The sequence below is a fragment of the Leptonychotes weddellii genome, chromosome 2 (assembly GCF_054177405.1).
Source record: "Leptonychotes weddellii isolate Sample4059 chromosome 2, ASM5417740v2, whole genome shotgun sequence".
In the NCBI taxonomy this organism is placed as follows: Eukaryota; Metazoa; Chordata; class Mammalia; order Carnivora; family Phocidae; genus Leptonychotes; species Leptonychotes weddellii.
In genome coordinates, this window is record NC_138370.1 from 58,322,706 (window position 1) to 58,345,442 (window position 22,737).

The following is a 22,737-nucleotide window of genomic DNA, read 5'->3' on the forward strand; positions in this document are numbered from 1 at the left end:
TCATGATCCCAGGGTCCTGGGATGGAGTCCTGCATGGGGCTCCCTGCTCAGCAGGGAGCCTGCTTCTCCCTCTCCTCCCTGCTTGTGCTCTCTAAGATCTAAAACAAAACAAAACAAAACACCCTGTATACCAAGACTGCTCTGATTCATTCCCAAGAAGGTATGTGGCCTGAGGGAAAAGATGAATGTTTTTTAAAACCTAAGTCAGACATAACTTTGTAGCAATACCAAGTTACCACTGCATTCCTTCATTCATTCACTCATTCTCAAATTACATCTCTGAATCCCAACCATCAGCCAGTGGAAATGAACTCTTAGGGAGTCAACGAAAATTCCTCCTGGCTCATAAAATCAGTGAAAAGGGAAGGAATGCAGAAAGGGCAGAAGAGCTTGTGACGCCAATACTCGATGCATCTGAAAGAGTCACACCCAGCAATTTCAACCTCTCTGTGAAGCTTGTCGCAAAGCACAAGACCATCAGCAGACTAGGGTTTGGTGGTTTTCTCTACCCACTTGATTCAACCTAACAGCTACATTTTCTACATAGTATCAAAGAAATAGTTTTTACAGTGTTTCTAAGTGAAGAACAACAATGAAAAACACTCTCCCCTTCCCTACAACCTGCATGAGACTTCAGCCATTTTTCACTAAATTTTTCAGAATAGAACGCTTTGGTTTGTTGCCTTAGCATATCTGTCTCTAAATCTGTGACTATCTTTGTATTTCCTACTCAGTCATTCTAACTGCTATAAATAAAGACTGGTAGTAAAATCGTAGTCAGCTTATCTCTGTGAAGCAGTTAACTAGGGGAAAGAAAATAAACCCTCGTTTCTGTACTTCTTTTCTTGTTGAGCAACTACCACAAACCAATCTAAGACTCTTTCTTTTTTGATAGAACTGGTTCATCCAAATTGTAGACAAGTCGGATATATACACTCATTAATGAAGGGCTGAAGCCCTTCCTAACCTAGTGATCGTAAAGCAGTACAAAGAGTCTCTGTTGAATCTAAATTCCAAGATATAAAACTTAAAGCACCATTGACTCCGAAGTGCTTTGTTTCGGTTCCTCTTCTGTGTGGATAGCTATACTTCTTAAGACAAGGTTATGTCAAATTTTTTCTTGCCATCAGAGAAACAATGATCCGCTAATAAGCTTGGCAAATAATCCTAGATTTCTCACATCAACAGCCCTATGGTTATCTAATTTGCTGGTAAAGTGAAAAAATCAAGTCATTAACAGCTTTGCTACATACAGTTGGTATCTTAAGGAAGAAGGAAGAGATTATGGAAGACTATGCCATATACCCAGCATCCTATCAGTTACTGGATTTGAGGTGAGTTTTTTTTTTATTGATAAACCATTTAAAATGTTTCATCAAACTCTGCAGGTTTTTGTTGATTCTGGATTTTGTGAAATAAATAAAACTCCAATATCTGTCATTCTAGAGATTAAGGAGAAAGGAAGTGAAGGACAGACTTCTATCCTGAAATGTTTCATTCCACATGAGCCATAATGGGAAAGATTAAAATGTTTCTTTCTGCACTGAACTGTGTCAGTTTTACACCGTGGCCAGTCACTGTTAGGTATCCAACATGACTCCTCTGTATTTGTGGAATCCTTCTCTTCACCTTTAGAGTAACTGGGAAATCATGAGGATAGATAGAAGAAAAAAAAAAACCTACTTATCAGTGTGGTCAGCTAAGACCACCTAAAATTATTGATTTAAGATACCTAAGAGCAAAGAGGGAGTTGAAGTCATACTTAACTGACCACCACCCGACTTGGACAAACAGATAACTCGTGAACACTTTGGAGCCAGATCCTTACAGTATAAGCTCCTGTCAATAATTCACCCTACCCTGGAGACTGGCCCAAGGCCTAAAGAAATTCAGGAAACAAAACACAACACTGCAAATAACGAATACGTTTTCAAGATCGTAGGAAGGGGAAGAGAAAGTGTGTAAGATCTACCGAAACAACTGGTCTGACTAGAAATGAATTCCAATTAATTGCTAAGTATATGTCATCACCATATTCTAAAAAAAGAAAAGGCAATAACGCTTACGAAAATTTTTTGTTAAAGTGTTGTTTAATTAAAAATTATTAAAATTCACTAAAGAATATTAGGTTCACTGAAAGTGATAAGCAGCAGCTCATACCAAAATGTTTTGAAGTTTAAAAAAAAAAATGTGTGGCCCTGAGTATTATTTTCTTATGTGGATGCTGTCCTCATCACCCCAAACACCTATTTGGGGACTCTAGAACTGTATGAATAACAAAAATAGGGACTACAAAAGGTCCTGATGCTACTTCTTAGAATTTCATAGGAGGAAAGGATTTTTTTTTTTTTAATTATCTGAACCAACTTCATAGCCTAGAGTTAAAAGTGAGACCAGAAAAGCCAGAAGACTCCCCCGTGGTTATAAGGATCTTGGGCAGCAGAGCTGGGGATCAGGGTCAGGATTCAGATCCAGATCAACTGGGTGACAATCCATTACTCTCTCCTATCACTCAGCTGTCCTTTCTTGATAAGAAACAGATAAAAACAGTATAAAAGTGAAATTCTGTCTGAACACTCAAATGTATTTTTCTAATGTACATCATTCATTACCACTTCCTCTATAAACCTCTCTCTTTAATTGAGTGGACAGCAAGTGACCCAGTACCTATATAATGATTTCCATCACTTCTCCCTAACTCTTCAATCGGCTGGGCTCTTATACCGAAGTAGACTATTTACCATTTTGTTAAGCTTCTACTAAAGAAAGACAATGATTTTTATATGAAAGAAACTATATCCTGATTTTTAATCAACCAAGAAATGTATTGATGGATAAAGTTTATGACATGTTAATTTTAAGAAAACTTCTATAAAGAAAAAAAGTAACATTTAAGTGAATTTAGAAACTTACTTTTTACACTAACCATGAGAATCATGCTTAACTTGATTTTTAACTTTGGCTCTCCTTCTACCTATCTACATCAGATTTTGGAGTGAAATGCAATTCTCAAAGGATTTTTCCTTTTCCTTGATAATGCAATAAAATTCTTTACAAATATGTTTCAATTAAGAGCTATTACTAATTAAATTAATAAATTCTTCCAAAATGGATGACATAATCACCCTTAAAGAACACAGTAAATGTAGTGTTATTCTCTTTATGTAAGCTCCATCATTAAAATTAGTTCAGCATAATACCATCCTTCTCATGAAAATATTTTTCCAGAAGACTGGCCTCTCTCTCCCACCACCCTGCCTCCATCTACCATTCAAACTACAAAGTGAGAACTTCCAGTCCTGTGCCCCATCTACCAACTGCTGTGCTACTTCAGGACTGCAACTCTTGTTCTTGATCATCTCTGTGAATAGTACTGTTCAAACTTCAACATAGGACAAAGATGTAACCATTTCTTGCAAGCTGGCTCCAGCAGAAGTAATGAAAAGAAAGCAGATGGGTAGCAGAATTCAAACAGTTAAAAAAATAACCATGCTGGGACGCCTGGGTGGCTCAGTTGGTTAGGCGTCTGCCTTCAGCTCAGGTCATGATCCCAGGGTCCTGGGATCGAGTCCCACATCTGGCTCCTTGCTCAGTGGGGAGCCTGCTTCTCCCTCTGGCTGCTGCTCCCCCATGCTCCTGCTCACTCCCTCTCGCTCTCTCTCTCTCTCTCACACACACACACACACACACAAATAAAATCTTAAAAAAAAAAAAATGCCTATACCTTTTCTATACAGGAAAGGACTTGTTTCTACATACCCACCAACCACCCCATGTCCAACTAAAAGTACTCTTGAAAAACAACTTTCAGATCAATATAATTTCATCTGTTTGGTACTCAGGGATTTAAATAAAAATTTCTCTGAGATTTTAAAACAGAACTGAAGTTTCAAACCTGTTGCTGAGTTCGGTGTGATCAGTGCCCCTTCCTACCCTGGCACGTTTTCGAGTCTTTGGGCATAAAAGTGCCTTGTAAGTCCTCTCAGCACCAGAACCGGCATTACACACACATCTGGCTGAATCCTGCCAGCCCCCTGGCCGATTTGCAGTCTTCGAAGAGCCGCCACACATCTCCTGGGTGGTTGAGCTTTCTTCTGCTTTATCCTGACTATCAACATGGACCTGGGACACAAACGTTGAAGATTCTCTGTTGTTTGAGGGATATTCCACACTGACCAGCTGTCCTAAATTATCACTGTACTCCCTATACGGTAGGTGAGGCAAGCTACTTGGCAGCAGCCTACTAATTTCCTCTTTCAAAATTAAAAAAAAAGAGAGAGAGAGAGAGAGAAAAAAAGGAACATTCATTTGTTACATAAATTAAGCCTGCCAAAGTATTAGGAAGTCAGATGTATCCATCATGTTATAAAATACGCTCTCAGCAGGACCATTATAAACAGTCAAATCCAAATCCCACTTCCTACTTTTGTTCCTAAGCTTGTACTCTGGTCAGCAAAAGACAAAACACCCAACAGGTTGAGCAGCTTGGTCTGACTCATTCCATCTGTGCTTCCCTGTTGGAGATTATGTAGTAGTCAATTAATTGGTCACAAGACCTATTCATATGGCTCTAGGCAAATGCAGTGACTTGCCCTCAGCTGCAAGGTTGCTCTGACATTGGCCACACCACCCTCTTTAATGGCTCTCATGTGAGCAAGTGTCAGCTGACAGGTCTTACTCTGCAACCTTGCAAAACTCTACGCAGAGCAAGTGAGGGAGATGGTTACACACAACAAAGGTAGGTCTTAATGTACAGGAGGTGATGTGGGGGAGGTAGAATAGGGACACATCCTTGCTTTAATACCAAATATACATATGTAGATATGTAAGAAAAATTTTATACATATACACACACACACATACATATGTAAGAAAATTAATAATAAATGAGAAGCCATAAACTCTCTCTCAACTCTTGCACTGAATTCCTGATTCCTGGATATATTCAGAACATGAAAGCCCTGAACCACCAGAACGCAAGGACAAAAGTAGTTCAGATTTGAATTCTGACACTAAGGTACTTCATCTGTAAAATGAAATACTGTTATAGAATCAACATGATTTATCCACAGTACTGAGTTCATGGAAAAAGTAATTTTTCTTTAAGAAGAAATAAAAAGCACAGGTCCCTAAAATATAGGTCAGATCTTGAAAACTATAAGGGATTGTCTCAACTCCTTTTCCTCTTCCTCATTCTTGAATTTGGCTGAAGAAAATATTAATAGATCCCTAAAATCTGATGAACCGTTGGCTGGGTCTCTAGTGTCAGGAGGATTTAAATATGTCTTTATACATGGCAGCCAAATATTTCACCCCACAAGTGTGAGAAAAATCTAATGCTATCGGGGCAGAGGCCTCAATTACCTTAAAGACATTATATCTATGTGACACTAAAGTTCCTTTATAACAAACCCCAAAAGATCTTAAATACACCCTCCCCTGAGAAATAAAGATTGCAACACACCTACAACAATGACTAGACTTCTCTGTGCATGTAATGAACGGACAGTGCCAAGATAAAACCAGATTAGTAGAAAATGAATTCATTTTTCCAGGAAGGGGAACACATTTTGACCTTAAAACTTAACTGTGTGGCCACCATGTGATCCTGGGTTCTTCTTTTTCCCCTGAACTGTCTTTAAAATCACTTTCTCTTCTTAACAGAGAATCAGAAGCTCACTTACGTAAGCACTCTTTAGTCTTCCATCTTAGGCACAGGGCAGCTGGATGAGGAAAGGCTCAAAGGAAAGCCTCCTTTCGCCATTATCATGCCCACTTCCTAAGCAGCCCACGTGAGGCCCCAAATCAGTGTCTCCAAATCACCTAGGCTTTACCTCCTTTAAAATCACAGGAGAAATGAAAGTATAGTTTGTCAAAAAGAAAACCACAGGCCCCAAAACGTGTTTCTCTGGCCAGACCAAGTCATCAGGCCAGAGCTCACCAACTAACTGAATTGCAGTTTCAACCTCCCCTAGCATTCTGTCTTAGCCCGTCAATCAGGAATTTTCAGATAAGCACCAAATAGAAAATCTACCGCAGGGGTCCCTTCCACCAACCCCCACAAAGGAAGTTGAGGTAATCTGCAGAGTGAGACCCCTGCCCTATCTTTCTTTTCTTTTGCTTATACCTTTCTTGATCCACCCTCCTTCCTATAAAAACTTTGCATTTTGTATGACTCCTTGGAACACCCCTCTCCATTTGCTAGGTGGGATACTGCTTGATTCATGAGTCATTTAATAAAGCCAATTAGATCTTCAAATTTACTTGGTTGAATTTTATCTTTTAACATGTTCAATGTTAATGAGGTGGCTGTAAAAATAGCAAAATAACTGAATTTTATAAAATATGTAGAAGTGCTTAGGGAATAGATCCCATTTTTTATATGTAAAAAATAAATTAAGGGTGCCTGGGTGGCTCAGTCGGTTAAGCGACTGCCTTTGGCTCGGGTCATGATCTCGGGGTCCTGGGATGGAGCCCCGCATCGGGCTCTCTGCTCAGCAAGGAGTCTGCTTCTCCCTCTCCCTGCCGCTCCCCCTGCTTGTACTCTCTCTCTCTCATAAATAAATAAAAACTTTGTACTCTCTCTCTCTCATAAATAAAAACTTTAAATAAATTAATTAATTAAAAATAAATAAAAAATAAAGTTTTAAAACTGCCATCTCTAAAAAATATTTATCTAGGACCTAATGAAAGGACATAAAATCCTCTTTTTTTCCTTCCTTTGAGGTGGGGAGGGGAGGTGGAGGCACAGAAGGAGAGGGAGAGAGAGAATCTTAAGCAGGCCCGAAGCCCAGTGTGGAGCCCAATGCAAAGCTTCATCTTACAACCCTGAAATCATAACCTGAGCCTAAATCAAGAGTTGGACACTTAACCGACTGAGCCACTAGGTGCCCCATGAAACCCTCTTTTTAAATATGTATTCTGAACAAATATTTAACCTAGTAGTTAGCCACAGAGCTGTTCAGTCATCTGATATTTTACATTTTCTAAAGGCTTCAAATACTGTTACAAGATGCAAATGTTATCCCCTATCCAGATGACGCAAACATTTTAAATGATCAGAATAAGATGATAAGAAAATGACAACATAGTTACAAAGGATAATTGGATGAAATAAGGATCAAACTAAACTGCATTGGGAAGGAATTCCGTTAAACAGAAGCTAAACCCCTTTTGTATGTTTCTTTCATTCAGCCAGCCATCTTTAACTGAACACTCCACACCAGTCACCGTTTCTCCCTAAATTCAGTCAGCATACCTTTTATCCACCACTTCCTTGGTTGTGTGGTGCTCAAACACAGATTGCTGGATCTACCCCCAGGGTTTCTGATTCAGCAGTTCTGAGGTGGAGTCTGAGAATGTACATTTCTGACAAATTCTGAGGATGCTATTGCTGCTTGCCTGGGAACCACACATTTGAGAAACACTTCCTTGGTAAAAATTTCATCTTCCCCATGATGACTTCCTAGGCTGGAAGATCTTTTTCTCCCTTGAATTCCTCTACGATTTTTTTTTTTTTTTAAGATGCATTTGTTTTAGAGAAAGAGACAGAGCCTGTGTGAGCAGGGGAGGGGGTGGGCAGAGGGAGAAGAGAGAGAGCGAACCCTCAAGCGGACTCCCCGCCTAGCAAGGAGCCCGATGCCAGGCTCAGTCCCAGGACCCGGAGATCATGACCTGAGCTGAAATCAAGAGTCACATGCTTAACCAACGAGCCACTCAGGCATCCCCCTCTATAATTTTTTTAAACCACACTTTTAACACTTAACACATAACTGCTTTGAAACAGAGTAGTGTGCATATCTTATGATCCTAACTAGATCATAAATTCTCTGAGTGTAAAAACTGGGTTTGTTTTTTGTTTTTTAAAGATTTTATTTATTTGACAGAGAGAAACATAGCGAGAGAGGGAACACAAGCAGGGGGAGTAGGAGAGGGAGAAGCAGGCCTCCCGCTGAGCAGGGAGCCCGATGCGGGGCTCGATCCCAGGACCCTGGGACCATGACCTGAGCCGAAGGCAGACGCGTAACGACTGAGCCACCCAGGTGCCCGTAAAAACTGGGTTTTAACATTCATCTTTGCACCTCATACAGGTCTTACATTTGATAGATGTTCAACAGGTAACTTTTTGATAGTTTTAATGTAAATATTCAGTGGTATTAAACCTATGATATGAATCTACCTACAACAAGCAGTGTGCTCCTTTAACAGTCTGATGCATATTTTCTGCCCAAGAGGGTACTTGTGTTTAAACATGCGTACTCTTTCTCTCATTTATTACGGCAAAAGTTCCTTTAGAAGCTTTAACAACATTTTGTGTTCACTCCAATCAATGTGACTCATGCAGTATGGTAACAAAGAAATTTAAAACTTTTAAAAAGTGAAAAAGCCATTTCCTCCGTCCCTCCCCTTAATAACCCTTAATTCCACAGCTCAAAATCTGATAAAACGTAATAGAGATGTATATCAAAACCACAACCATTGTACTTAAAAAAGAGATGCCTCTATAGGACTCCAAATTTCCTTATGTTTAAATGGTTTAAAACTTCTTCAGTAAGTGGAAAAACAAGTAATAATTATATCATCACAACCATTCTTCTGAGACATTATGAAACTGTTTAAAAGCATAAAGTCGAACAAAAATCAAAATGGCTGACTAATGCTTCAGCAAAGCTCGGTTTTAAAGTAACCTTTTCCCCTCTCTTCTGCAAACCTCCCCTCCTCCCTTCCTAGCCTTTTGTTTCAGGAACCCAGTCCCACCCTAAAGACAGGACAAAGAGGGTTAGTTGCAGGTGCATAGTTCCCGCCAAAATCAACTAGAGCCTGTATTTCCCTACAAAACCCCCCAGCCCCTTCCTCAGGGTGGGCTCGCACTTTCTGAAGGCCACAGTCTGCTGCAGCCTCCTTTGCCCGGCAAAGCAATAAAGCTATTGTTCCTCTTTATCCCAAACTCTGTCTCCATGCTATATTTTGGCTCCAAAGCACGGAGGTCAGTTTTCAACAATCAGAGCAGCTCATACAGTGGCTACGAGAAAGGTATCTTCAGATCTTCGGTGCCCCAAATTCTGTTCTGTACCTCAATCTGATCTTTTCTTCTCAATCTTCTGTTTCCTGAAATGGAATCATACTCTGGGAAGTACCCATACTGTGACTCATTATCACACTGGACACCCCGATCTTAAATACTAACCAACATACATACAGAATTTATCATCATCCCTATTTGCAGTGCTACTCATGGTAAAGTTCTCTCTTTCCTTCACACAGCTCGGCCATGTCTCCACATTTAGGAAAGTATCTGCAGTCTCTGCTTGGACTCCCACACTCCACCTGCAGTTCAATACACTGACTAGAACTGCGGCTGTCACCACAGATACTTTCACAATACACATGAAATTTATCAGATGTTAGAGGCGAGGATCAGGGAAGTGTGGAAGTATGGGGAGGTCACATGACAGACATAAGGAAGGAAGACTACTGGTTCAACTTTTTTTTTTTTTAAGTAAACTCTACCCGCCCCCCCCCAACGTGGGGCTCAGACTCACGACCCAGAGATCAAGAGTCACATGCTCTACTGACAGAGCCAGCCGGGTGCCCGTGGTTCAACTTTTTATGTGTATTGCTTCCAATCTCATAGCCAGCGCTAAGTAGTCCGAGAGAAGAGTGCTAAGTTTATGAGACCAGAAATGGTGTAAGTATCATTCGGATCATACAAGGCCAATACCTGGTACTGAGGATACTAGTCCAATCCCTTTTTTTTTTTTTGCCGTTGGCCAAAATCTCTAATCAACCAGAACGCTATTTCCTGTTGTGTCCAGACTCCTCTGCAAATCCTTTCAATGCAGTGTTCCAGGGACCCACTGCAACCCAAAAGATTTGGTATCTGAGGAAAAATCCATTCCCATGCCTGATTTAGAGTTGGGACAGTTAAAGTCAGGAAGGTTTCCAGGTAAGTATTCACACACTTCTGCATTCCCTTGACTTCACACTCTTCAGGTGATAAAAACAGTGATCACTATATGTAATGAAAAACTAACTCGAAAGCCACACCTGAGAGATGGGTTTAAAGAGAGAAAAAATGAAGGCCTAACATAGTTCCCCCAAAATCCAGTCTAATTATTCTTATCTAATGTATCTTTCTATAAAGGATCTTTCTCTGGGGCACCTGGGTGGCTCAGTCAGTTAAGCATCCAACTCTTGATTTTGGCTCAGGTCATGATCTCAGGGTTGTGGGATGGAGCCCTGCATCAGGCTCTGGGCTCAGTGCGGAGTCTGCTTGTCCTTCTCCCTCTGCTCCTGTCCTCCCCCACCCCCACACTCAGGTGCTCTCTCACTCTCTATCTCTAAAATAAATAAATAAAATCTTAAAAAAAAAAAAAAAAGAACCTTTCACTGCCTATTCACATTACCTTAATGAGAAAAAAAGAACAATAAATGGAGGGGAGGTAGTGGGACTCCTGATCCACAGCTATTACAATCGACCCTCCTTTTATTGGGAAAATTCCCTCTCTTCCATAAAACCTTTTCCACATCCACAAACAACTGATCACAAGCCTTTTTACCAGTAGTTTTCAAAGCACGATCCCCAGAAGGAGACACAAAAAGGTTATGAGATGCTGGCAAACTACTGTTTCTTATTTGGGTGTTGTGAGTATGTAGCAAGCAGAATATGTATACTTTTCTGTCTGTATATTATAGTTCAATTTGAAGTTTTTTTTTTTAAGATATTAAAAATTTATTTGAGAGAGAGCACAAGTTGGGGGGCGGCGGGCAGAGGAAGAGAGAGAAGCAGACTCCCAGCTGAGCAGGGAGCTCGCTGTGGGGCTTGATCCCAGGACCCTGAGATCATGACCTGAGCTGAAGGTGGATGCTTAACCGACTCAGCCACCCAGGAGCCTCAAAGTTTATTTTTTTTAAATAAAAGGCACTCGTGCTAGGCTAGCACAAATGGACTAAGGCAAGGAGATGAGATAGCTTTCTTGAAGCAGTGTGCTTTCGGGGAATGGGCTTTAGAAACAGATAAACAGATCCATGATTAAAACCAAGTCTGTCAATATTTGGTTGTTTTCAGATACGTGGTCATGAACAGCTCCCAAAACCTAAGCAGCAGCCCATCCTCACAACACCAGTTCAGTATGCAATCAGAAAATAATACACCTGCCCTGATGCCATCGAAACTTAACTGACAAGCTCAGCACTCAGGAAATTTGGCAAAATGTACAAACTCAGTCACGCAAGGTAGATAATAACCAGCTAAGTTTATTAAGTGCTTATTCTACACGCGAGGCATTGTTCTAACAGTGTTTCATTTGATCACAGGAAGCTGGTAGCTCTAATATCTTCTTTTAACAGAGGAAGAGAATAGAGCACAGAAAGGTTAAGGAACTGGTCCAACGTATGCAGCTTGTCAGAGGCAGAGCCAGGATATAAGTCCAGGCATCCCTGCTCAGGAGTGAGGCCCCACCACTCCTCCTCCCACTATTCTGGCGGGAGGGAGGTCACAACTGCACCTGACCATCTGAGGACTGATGTAGGAAGAGGTGAGGGAGGAGGCAGTTGAATATCACTGACTAACAAATTAAATTCTTTCTCCTACATCTCGAGCCCCACGCCACTTACGATGTTTAGATTCTCACTAATTCAGTTCTCTGTGAGGACAAGGCCCCAGTCATGTGCACTGTGGGTGACTAAGTCTCTTGTCAGACACCTTGCCATGAACCCTGCCCTGCTCTCTGGTAAACAATCCCTGTCCTGGAGCCAAGCACACCAGCCATCCCACAGGATGCCTGCTCTGCCCTCCTCTCTTGACCCTGTTCGGTGAGTACTTCGGCTGAGGGACAGACTCCTAAGCAGAGTGGTTTCTTGATCCATACAAAGTTAGCTCAAATGTGCAATAAAATCAACCAGTATTACTTCTTTGACTTAAAATGAGGAACTACCTGGGAGACAATTTAGCTTTCAGACTTAGATAAAAGTTACATGAAAATTCAGGATGATCTTGCAGTACGTAATTATAATCCAGATTATTTTCCATTCCTATATACCCATACTTTGAAAAACAAAGCACATTACCCAGCACAGAAAAGCAACTGACAGAATGAATGAATGAGTGGCATGTCTTCAAGAAATCTGTGAAACAGAAAAATTCTTTTTTTTTTTTTTTAAGATTTTATTTATTTATTTGGAAGAGAGCAAGAGGGAGAGGGAGAGGGAGCATGAGCAGGGGGGAGGGGCAGGCAGAGGAAGAAGCAGGCTCCCCGCTGAGCAGGGAGGGGCATCGATCCCAGGACCCTGGGTTCATGACCTGAGCCAAAGGCAGACGCTTAACCGACTGAGCCATCCAGGCGCCCCCAGAAAATTCTTATGTTACAAAGTTAAATAAAAAGAATGAGATACAAGGGGTGCCTGGGTGGCTCAGTCATTAAGCGTCTGCCTTCGGCTCAGGTCATGATCCCGGGGTCCTGGGATCGAGTCCCGCATCGGGGTCCCTGCTCAGTGCGGAGCCTGCTTCTCCCTCTCCCACTCTCCCTGCTTGTGTTCCCTCTCTTCTCTCGCTGTGTCTCTCTGTCAAGTAAATAAATAAAATCTTTAAAAAAAAAAAATGAGATACAAAATCATATATGTACTTTTGATAACAAGTGTGCTTTTAAAAGACCAAACCTAGAAAAAAGAACAAGAAAGAAATATCAGAATGTCTTTGAATGGCAGGACTAAGAACGCTTTTCCTTTTATTTGTCTCTACTTTCCATTTTTTGGATATGTATTATTTACAAACAATGGGTAAAGCTACTTTATTTTTTAAATCCTTGCTGCCAAACCAGTAACGACCACTTGATTTCTTTATTCTATAACAATTCTGCAGGCTTTATTGTAAGGAAATGGTCAGAGTCAAAACAATTTCAGACAGCTGAAAGGAAAAGCAAAGCATTCACCCTGTAAGAGTGCAATTCTACTCACACTATTTGTCCTTCAACATAATTGCTATCGTTAAGATTTATATAAGCCAGCAAAAAGTATATAGCTGTAGCTATATGCTCTTTTACAGTATCTAACTAAAAACAAAACTCCCCGATCTCCCTTTATTTGGAGACTTAGTACCTAGCAGCAATACAATACACATAACAACGACAGCATTTTTAAGCTACACACATTACACTTTTTTTTTTTTTAAGTGCTATTCAAAAGGCTACCTAACCAAGTACCAGCATGCTTACAACACAGATAAGGAAAAGAAAGATGAGACTCCGGGAGATCCTCAACCTAATAAATGAAACAGTGCCTCTGAGGATGAGAGTTACAATAAAACTGTGGCTATAGCGATTTCATATCTAAACTTTAAGGTGAAAAAGAGGGGGCCAGGCCTGTTAATTCAAGGTTGTAAAGCTCTGCTGTGTTAACTCCCCGCCCACAAGAAGGGGCACTGCTTGTCTTTTTGTCTCAGTAAAATGATTCACTCTTCGTGGAATCAGCTAGATAACCAGCAATTTAGATAAAAACTTTCATCACTTTTTTTTTTTTTTTTTTAAAGATTTTATTTATTTGACAGAGAGAGAGACAGCGAGAGCAGGAACACAAGCAGGGGGAGTGGGAGAGGGAGAAGCAGGCTTCCCGCCGAGCAGGGAGCCCGATGTGGGACTCGATCCCAGGACCCGGGGATCACGACCTGAGCCGAAGGCAGACGCTTAACGACTGAGCCACCCAGGCGCCCTCATCACTTCTTTTTTTTAAGGATCAGTATCAGACCTCAATCTACAATCCTTTCTCCTTATGCATGATTTTTACAACTCATCCCCACGTTTCACTGAAATTAATAACCACCACACAATTTCTTTTAAGATTTCCTAAAGTTAGAAACATATTAGCAACAAAATATTACACAACTCTTAAAGTTTAACTCTGATGTCCAGCTGGGCTGTCACTAGCATTTGGACCTTAGCCTAAGTATCAGCAGTCCAGACCTGCAGAAGTTGGAAACAGAGATACTGGGCTGGGGCCATCGTCTCTGAAATCATTCACAGGTCTCTGGTTCTCTGCAAAGCATGTGAGCAGGGCACCCAGTTACAAAGAAAAGAAGAACAGGAGTCTGACCACAACTGAAGGCGGGTGGGGCCAGGGACGTGGAGTCCCAAGGACATTCGACGGCACGGCCAGCCGGCCGGACGGCAGGGACAGTGGCAGAGGCTGTAGCAGTGGGGGCCTGGAGTACGATGTGTCTGAGCTAATAAAATGGCTAAAGAGGCAAGACAGCGTGGGGCTCCCCGGGCCCCCCCTCCAGGATGCTGCCAGGTATCCCTCTCCACCCCCCGGGGCACAGAGATTATATGTAAAAAGTCTTGAAGTCTGGTGTGTCTTCTAGGGGGGGCACCACTGCCTGCCCCTGGGGTCCTTTCTTATTTTCTGGAAAATCACACATGAGACTGCTGTCCTTGCTGCTGGGGGGCATATGCCCCAGCCCCTGCACCACCCCTGTGGCTGCCTGGGCAAGAGGAAAGGGGGGTGGGCACGGTACCTGTACCTGTAATCATTAAATACGAATTCAATTTTTTTTAAATGTTAATTACCTTGAAGAGCTGTTGCAGACATGTTCCAATTCAACACATTGGCTCACTCTACCCATTTGACCAAAAATAGCTTTGTGTTATTGCCAGTGTTCAGTGTTCCCACTCTCCCCATCAAAACTGTCACTATTCTTACCAAATTGTATAGTTCATGAGAAGCATACTAGGAAAAAATACCTAGTGGAGAATTCTCAGCTATCTCCATCCCCCTTCTGTTTGGATATATATTTATAACATAAGGAAACTTTTCTCTTGATGCTTTGGAACAGAATCAGCTTGGATTACTCCAAGTCCAAGTCCTAAAATGCTGTCAGCATTGAGACACAGCAGCTCACATGCCCAAGCTACAACTAAATGTTCAGCCACCCTGGCTGAGCATTAAGACCCTCTGCAATAAGCTTTCTCATTGTTCTGCACCTTCTTTTTAAAATTTTTTTTAAAGATTTTCTTTTAATTTTTAAGCTATCTCCACGCCCAACATGGGGCCCAAACTCACGACCCAGAGATCAAGAGATGCATGCTCTACCGACTGGGCCAGTCAGGCGCCCCAGGCCTGCACCTTCTTACATGCCTTGTTCCATTCAGGTAAACTAACCTGTGTCCCACACTAGACTGGTCTCCGAGTCTTCCGGCAGAAGAGTTTCATGGTAAAAAGGCCATTCTCTCCCCCTCTCTTGTATTTATAACATTTTAAAAAACATTTTCAACCATTTGTAATTTTTTTGACATTTATAACAGGAGGATACAACTATCTCATAGAGGAATAAATAATTCACTCAAATTACTGTAAATGGCATTACACAAACAATAACTATCATTATTGTAACTATTATAGCCACTGGGATAATTCTGGAATTACTAGGAGTTATGCATTAATCTGTGCTGTAATTAAATAAAACAGCAAATGGGATTAAACAAAATAAAAAGCATATGACACTCTTCTACAATTTATAAAGCTATCTCATTGGTTCTGCAGAATAATTCACTAACTTGCTTTCAGTATACGCTATTTAAAGACTTAGAGGACTCTGTTTATTTATCCCTTCAAATATTTGATGTGCCGGGCAGACGCTGTTCAGCATGCTGATGATACCGAGAAAAATGGTATCGGTGTGCTAACAACAGTCTCAAGGCAGATGCGGTGATGGTATCAAGGCCTATGGTGTTGTGGGCTTGGGGGTACTTATTAGAAGTACCCAGAGCACTAAGGCCTCTCTCTTCACTCACCGCTGGTGACAGGAAAGCTGGAGAAAGGGAAGAAGTTTTATCGGGAGCACACGGTGCTTCTGGCTCCCCGTTGAACCCTGCCTATAGAGATATGGCAGCCCACGTCACAATCTCCACCGCTACCACCCTAGTAGCAACAGATACTAAAAAAAAAAGTTGCTTGGGAGTGGAAAGAAACCAATTTATGAGAAGAGAAAGCTGGGAAACGAGAGGCTGGGAAAAGATATTCAGCTCTGAATCAGCAGACTCTCATTTCTCTGAGTCAGTTCCTCATGACAAGGCTGAGTACTAGGAACTCAGGAGATGCCAGCAACCAGATGAGCAGTCACTATCAGCAGTGTCTCTGCCGAGAGGGTGTCATCCTAGGGACGAGAACCCTGGACTAGACGGACAGAGCTATACCTAGTTCTGGCACAGTCATTCACTAGCCACAGGACTCCGAGGAAAGATACTCAGCCTCTCTGAGCCTCAGTTTCCCCAGCTGGAAATAGATGGTGATGGTGATACTTATTCTACCTATCTTAGAAGGATGTTAAAGATATTAAATGTGAGCATGTGAAAGTCCCTCTGAAAAACTGTACAGCTCTAAGCAAATGTGATGTGGTTTTTCTTTTTTTCTGCACATGTCCAAAAGTACTCCTTGTCCTATTTGAGTTACTACACTCATAGATGACTGCATTATATTTATACAACATGAAGCCAATATAAATAACTTTGGCCACAATGACATCTGGCAAATAATAATTTTATCCAGTAAAGTCAGTCACCTCTCCAGCCCCCCACCCCAAAACATGGCCAATTCTCTGGAAGTTCCAGGCAATTAAACCCTCTAAAATAGACTCATTGCGAAGTCCCTTGGGAGAAATAAACTCATAGAACAAATTAATGCAACAGCTAGAAAATTATATCTACAAAATAATTTGCTTTCAAATTAACATAAGGCATTCTTTCTCCCATTGATAAATTCCTTTTCCACCTCCTGTGTACTTTCAATCATACCAGTTCCCCTCCTAAAATACCTTTCCTTTAATTCTCCAAGTCAAATCCTCAAAAATTTTTCAGGACCCAAAGCAAGCGCCATCTATCCCATAAAAATTCCCCCCCGTGACCCTTTTCTGAAGACGTTTCAACATCTATAAAGGGAAGACAAAATGGACTCTATACACAATGCTTCTGAAGGATTCTCCATTTGTTTCTTAAAGTTCAGAATCTCCCAACAACCATGGTTCAGCTTTTCCCATTGGCTACACCTCAGAATGGTAGTCCCTGTCCTTTACACGCTGCCACGGTCACGGTGTAAAAAAGAACAGCTGCAGGCCATGCACAATTCCCACAAAAGAACACATGTGGAAGTGGTGTTTATCCAAAGTCACCACAAATCTGCATTTTCGTAATAAAAAATTTCCAGATTGTAATGCTTTGTCAATGCTTCGTAATGTATAAATCTCTCCTCGTACCTCATCCCATACAGAATGTTAGAATGTCTGTTAGGAACTTCTAAACCAAATGATGGACTTCTTGAGGACACGCACACCACATCTTTACTTTCTTTTGTATTTCACTTGTGTAGCTCAGCTAACACTGAGCAGAGAGAAGACACCTAGTAAATGGTGCTTAACTTAGAACTAACCTCTTTTCTTTCACATTTACTAAGTCTGCCTCACAAAATAGCTGTTTACCTAAATTATGGAAACAGTGACTCTCCGGGAAAACAAAACTCTTAAACTACAGCTCGAGGTGACATAGATTCAAATGCTCCTTTGAAAAAATAGTTACATGTTTAAAAGTCTGACTGTATTTGATTAGTCCAAAACACAATCTAATGGTAATCCTACTATCAGTTCTTAAAGGGATTCAGTTATATTCCGTCCAGTAGAACTGTCGTGAACACTGACTTTATTTATACAAGGAGAGTTTCCAAAGAAAAAGAAAAAGCTTCTTAGGGGGAAGTTTTCTTAGCAGGGAGAATTTCTAGTATGCATGACAGTACTCCTTTTGTTTATAAGAGCTACATTCAGGTACATCAGCAACTTCAATGTCATTACAAATACAAATGGACCCCAAAATTTGGTCTTTAGAAGTAGTACTACCTAACAGTCATTTTCAAATTATTCCCTGGAAATTTAAAGGGCACAATGAAACACTGTCCATCAGAAATACATTCCAAGCCCCATATATAAAATTTTCTAGTACCCACATTTTTTTAAGGTTTTATTTTTAAGTAATCGCTACACCCAACGTGAGGCTCAAACTCACAACCCTGAGATCAAGAATCACATGCTCTACCAACCAGCCAGGGACCCCTCTGGTACCCACATTTTTAAAGAGCAAAAAGAAACAGGTGAAGTGAGTTTTAACAATTTATTTTATTTGGCCAACATATACACAATCCTATCTCAACGTGTAATCAGTGTAAAAATTAATGAATTACTTTCCATTCTTTTTTTCACATTAAGTCTTTGAAAGCCAATGTGAATTTTACACTTCGAGAACATCTCGATTCAGACTAGCCACATTTTAAGTTTCCACCAGCCACATGTGGCTACCCAGATGAGCAGCACAGCTCTAGAAAACTCTTGAGAAGAATTAAGTGGTGGTATATGTATATACGATTTGCCTCTCCTTCATTTCCAAACCCCATCAAAATGACCAGAGACAAAAAAGACAAACCTAAGCCGGTGGCCAGGGGCAAAGTGTGGAAAACAAGTGTCAGAGTCAGAGTGTTAACAGTTGTCAGTGAAACCTTGCAAATAGTCAAGGGGAAGCTGGCTCACTCCCAACCCCCACGCAAACAGAACTGAGAGGAATCATTACCTCTATTTACCAAACAGTAAGTACGCATATTCGCCAATCTCAAATGCCGTAATAATGAAAATCACAGGATAAAGGAAATGAAAATTGAAGAATTTGGGGCACCAACAGAAAACATCAACCTACCTCCTCTATAGAAGAAAAAGGATCTCATGGCAATTAGTCAACACTTTGGAGCAACTCTTGACCATTCACCCCATTTTTCTCCTCCTCTACCTAACTCTAATCAATAAACAAATCTTGTTGATTCTTCCTCGTGTCCTTCCCATGGTACAAAGAGGTTGGGGCTTGTAAACCAAAGAAGTGTATTGTACTCTGTACAGGAAAGAACCCTGCCACTCATTTGATACTCTGCATAGACCTCTTTAAGATTCCTTGATCATGTCTCAGGGCTCTTGGATCTCTGGAAACATGCACACGGTTATACCTCCTGGGCACTGAAATTATCTGTTAGCTTCTGGGCTCTTTGATCACTACATTATCCCTTGGGAACTCAACATTCCTTCCCATGAATGGTCGCTCCAACAACAAATGTGCTGTTCTCTGCCTTCTTTAAAAACAGCTGTGATTTCTACCCCCACCCATTTTCCAATATGACTTTGACTACAACCTCCTATTCTTACAGTTGTCTTATTCCCTCCAAGCCTGACCACTGACCTTACATAATCTTCCAGTTTCTTCCTATATCAAGCCCATTCTGGCTTACTTCTTTATCTTTCAAGCCCTACAAGTCATCACTTTGATTCCCCCCCCAACACTCCCTCAGTTGGAACAGCCCCCAAAACTCAGAATCAGTTGCCCATTTACCTTCTCCACTCTGAAGTTGATGAAGGCTGCACAGTACTTCCACTTTACGATCGATTCTCACTATTCGCAGTACTTATGTTTCTGTAAAGTTTCTGTGACAACTGAATTAGTGAATAATGAACCATTGCTCTTAGAGGGAATACAGGATTAGGTTCCTACAAGCCTTATGGCCACAGTGCTTTCGTCAATTGATTAATACTTAATATTGTCTTATGTGTGTTTCCGCTTAAAGACACTTTAATATATATAGCTGCTTCATTAACATTGGAGTCACAGTCAACAGCACTATAACTCGTCCTGAATGAAGCTTACCCAACGCACAGATGGTCTCTATAAGCCCAGCCTTCTTGCCTTAGGAACACTAGACAGCACTTCAGCCGTATGCTTTGGGGCCGTTTCAAACAGCAAAATCACCAACAACAAGCACAAAGATGCAAAACAAAAACAAAAACAAACCAACTAAACGAAAACACCCCAACCTCAACACTAAATAAAGAGACTGAAAGCAACAACGTTTGTTTACAGTATGAGAGCTGATAGAAGAAGGCTGTGCTGCCTGACCTCTACTGGGAACATGCACATCCGGCGACTCTAATATTTTGCTGCTCTGTGGATGTCCCTGAATGACCATAAAAGCATCACAAGTATTGACTTTGGTGGTTATAAACAAATTTTAGTGAGCAGGAGAATACAGAAACCTGGAATCCACAAATAATGAAGATGGACTGTACTTAGTACTTGATAGGGCTTCTGTGACCATTTCCTCTGTTAAACCCTAACCTTCCTGAAAGCCGATCATGTCTCAGTCCTCCATCTTCCCAGAAACTAGCACAGTGCTTGGAATACAGAAACCACTTGCCCACGTTCACCTTTGCTTCCTATGAGAAAAACCTTTGCTTTTTCTAGTCCAAGAACAAGACTAGATAGACCCTGATTGCTGAGTCTCATTGTCTCTCACCTGCCCAGGGACACTGCTCTATCAGTTCCCCACCACCACCACCACCAACTCTTGCCTACTTTCAGCCCTTAATAATGCACTCAAAATTATCAATTTATGTAACCTCTGTTTTTTATTCTACACAATGCAGAGACATGTGGGAAATGAAACACACAGGGTCATTACTGACGGCGTACGATGACAGCTGAGGAGGCATTACCCTCTGTAAGCCTGTGGAAAGCAATGACATTCCAAAACAGAATTCCCTGCATTTAAAGTGGCCAGCTGTGAGGGGCGCCCGGGTGGCTCAGTCGGTTGAGCGTCTGCCTTTGGCTCAGGTCATGATCCTGGGGTCCTGGGATCAAGTCCCGCATCAGGCTCCCTGCTAAGTGGGGAGTCTGCTTCTCCCTCTCCCTCTGCCTGCTGCTCTCCCTGCTTGTGTGCTCACTTACTTGCTCTCTCTCTCTGTCAAATAAACAAATAAAATCTTAAAAAATAAAAAATAAAGTGGCCGGCTGTGACTGGTAAAATTCCTAGTATCACAAACATACCAACATGAAAACTCCTTAAAGGTTCTCAATGCGGAAAAAAAACAAGAAAAACAAAAAACAAAAACAAACAAAAAACCCTAGAGTATTTGTGAACACTAAAAGAAAGAATGAAGCTACAGAGGGGGCTGGCAACAGTACTGCCTGAGAGTGTTTAGGGAGAAACCACAAATTCCCATCAGAAAAGTCCACCTTCTCATTTATTGCTGCTCCCTCCTCCACACACCCGTCACCCGTCCCCCTCACCACTCACCATTCCATAGAGTTAGACTTTCAGAAAACCAGGAAACAAACTCTGATCATAATAGCCTCGTTTTATTTTTAGAAAATCATCTGCAGGTAAAATGGAAAGACAACAAGAATAAAAAAAACTATGAACTCAAATATGAGAATGACTTATACGTTAGTATTTAATTCTCCATATGGAAGGATAAAAGCTAAGAAAGTGCTAAGTGAAAAAAAGAACTGAAAAAGAAAGTAATCTACTAGGCTTGGAGACTAGTCATTTAACAGCCGCCTATTGAGCACTTTTGTAAACCCTCCTACCTCGACCTTTTGGTATACCGTTAAGTCCTATTACATATGTTACAACGGAACAGTGTGAAACAAACCTTCAGGAACTGAACTGCTCAGGGCAGGGATGTGTCTTATTCATTCTTATAGTCTACCAATTCATTATATCTGAAATATCAAAGATGCTTTTGAATGAAGATTTATTGTATAGGGTCTACAAGTTCATTCATAATTTTAGAGTTCAGAGTACAAATCAGAAATATTATGATAAAGGGTGGTCAGAATGCCTGGCTATCCTATGAAAACCAAGTTAACCTAAAATACAGCCATTACCCTAATAAATAAGTGAACTAACTGTTCTTCATAAAAATAACATCTTTAACATCTTAACAATGGGAAAATGTCTTCCAAGTCGTAAGAGCCTACTATTTTACACAGACACATAGACACACACACACAAACACACACACACACACCAATCCTGCTCTTACAGGATTAGAAGAGGATGGCAAGAGACCACTCAAAAATCAAGAGGATAAGGAGTAGTTGCTGGAAGAAAGTACAGTTTTAAGAAGAGTAATCTGAAGTGGTTTAGACACCGTGAATACATCACGGTCCCCTCTTGCTCTAGGAAACAGAGTGGTTCAATGAGGCACCGTTACTTCCTGGTGTGAAGAAACACACTTTTTTCTGACTTTACAAAGAAATAAAGAAACAATGACAAGGGGTGACTGAAGATCAGCAAAGATCTGGTAAGTCCGGGCTGAGGTTATAGTGCTCTCCTATCTTATTGGTAGACAATGGTAACACCATCAGAAGCACAGATAAATGCACCTAATTAACTTCCCTGTCAGAGTCATAGTAGAAATGCTCTGAAATTTTTCATAAATTTCCCTGGACACCAATCAAATCAAAGGTCACATCCAGGGGCGCCTGGGTGGCTCAGTCAGTTAAGTGATTGTCTTCAGCTTGGGTCATGATCTCGGGGTCTTGGGATTGAGCCCTGCATCGGGCTCTCTGCTTGGCGGGAGGCCTGCTTCTCCCTCTCCCCACTGTCTCTCTGTCAAATAAATAAAATCTTAAAAAAAAAAAGTCACACCCAGTAGAAGACAATATAATAAATGGTTAATTACTTACCTAGCTAACACAGCTCAGCTGCTTACTATGAGCCTAGTCTAGGACAGTACTTTGCTCTCACTACCTCATCTAACAGGGACTTTATTTCTGTTTTTAGATATAAAAAGTGAGATGGAAAGTAATTTGCCCAAAATTGCACAGCCAGTAGGCAGAAGAAGTGGAGTTCAAACCTGACACACATACACACTCTTTTTTTTTTTTT

The 22,737-nt window shown here is 41.1% G+C and overlaps 1 protein-coding gene across 4 annotated transcripts in view; it reads right to left on the reverse strand.

The window, feature by feature from the left end:
• FNIP2 (folliculin interacting protein 2) overlaps positions 1–22,737 on the reverse strand; it is a 133,313-nt gene that overhangs the window by 87,850 nt on the left and 22,726 nt on the right. The window contains exon 1 of one of the 4 annotated variants that reach the window (XM_081811420.1): positions 3,896–4,457. The exons of 2 other annotated variants lie outside the window; for them this stretch is intronic. In XM_081811420.1, coding sequence (XP_081667546.1) covers positions 3,896–4,308 — 413 coding nt within the window. In that variant the 5' untranslated portion in view covers positions 4,309–4,457. Of the gene's footprint in view, positions 1–3,895; positions 4,458–22,737 lie in introns of those variants that run through there. One more of the 4 variants, XM_081811416.1, reaches the window with a different exon arrangement.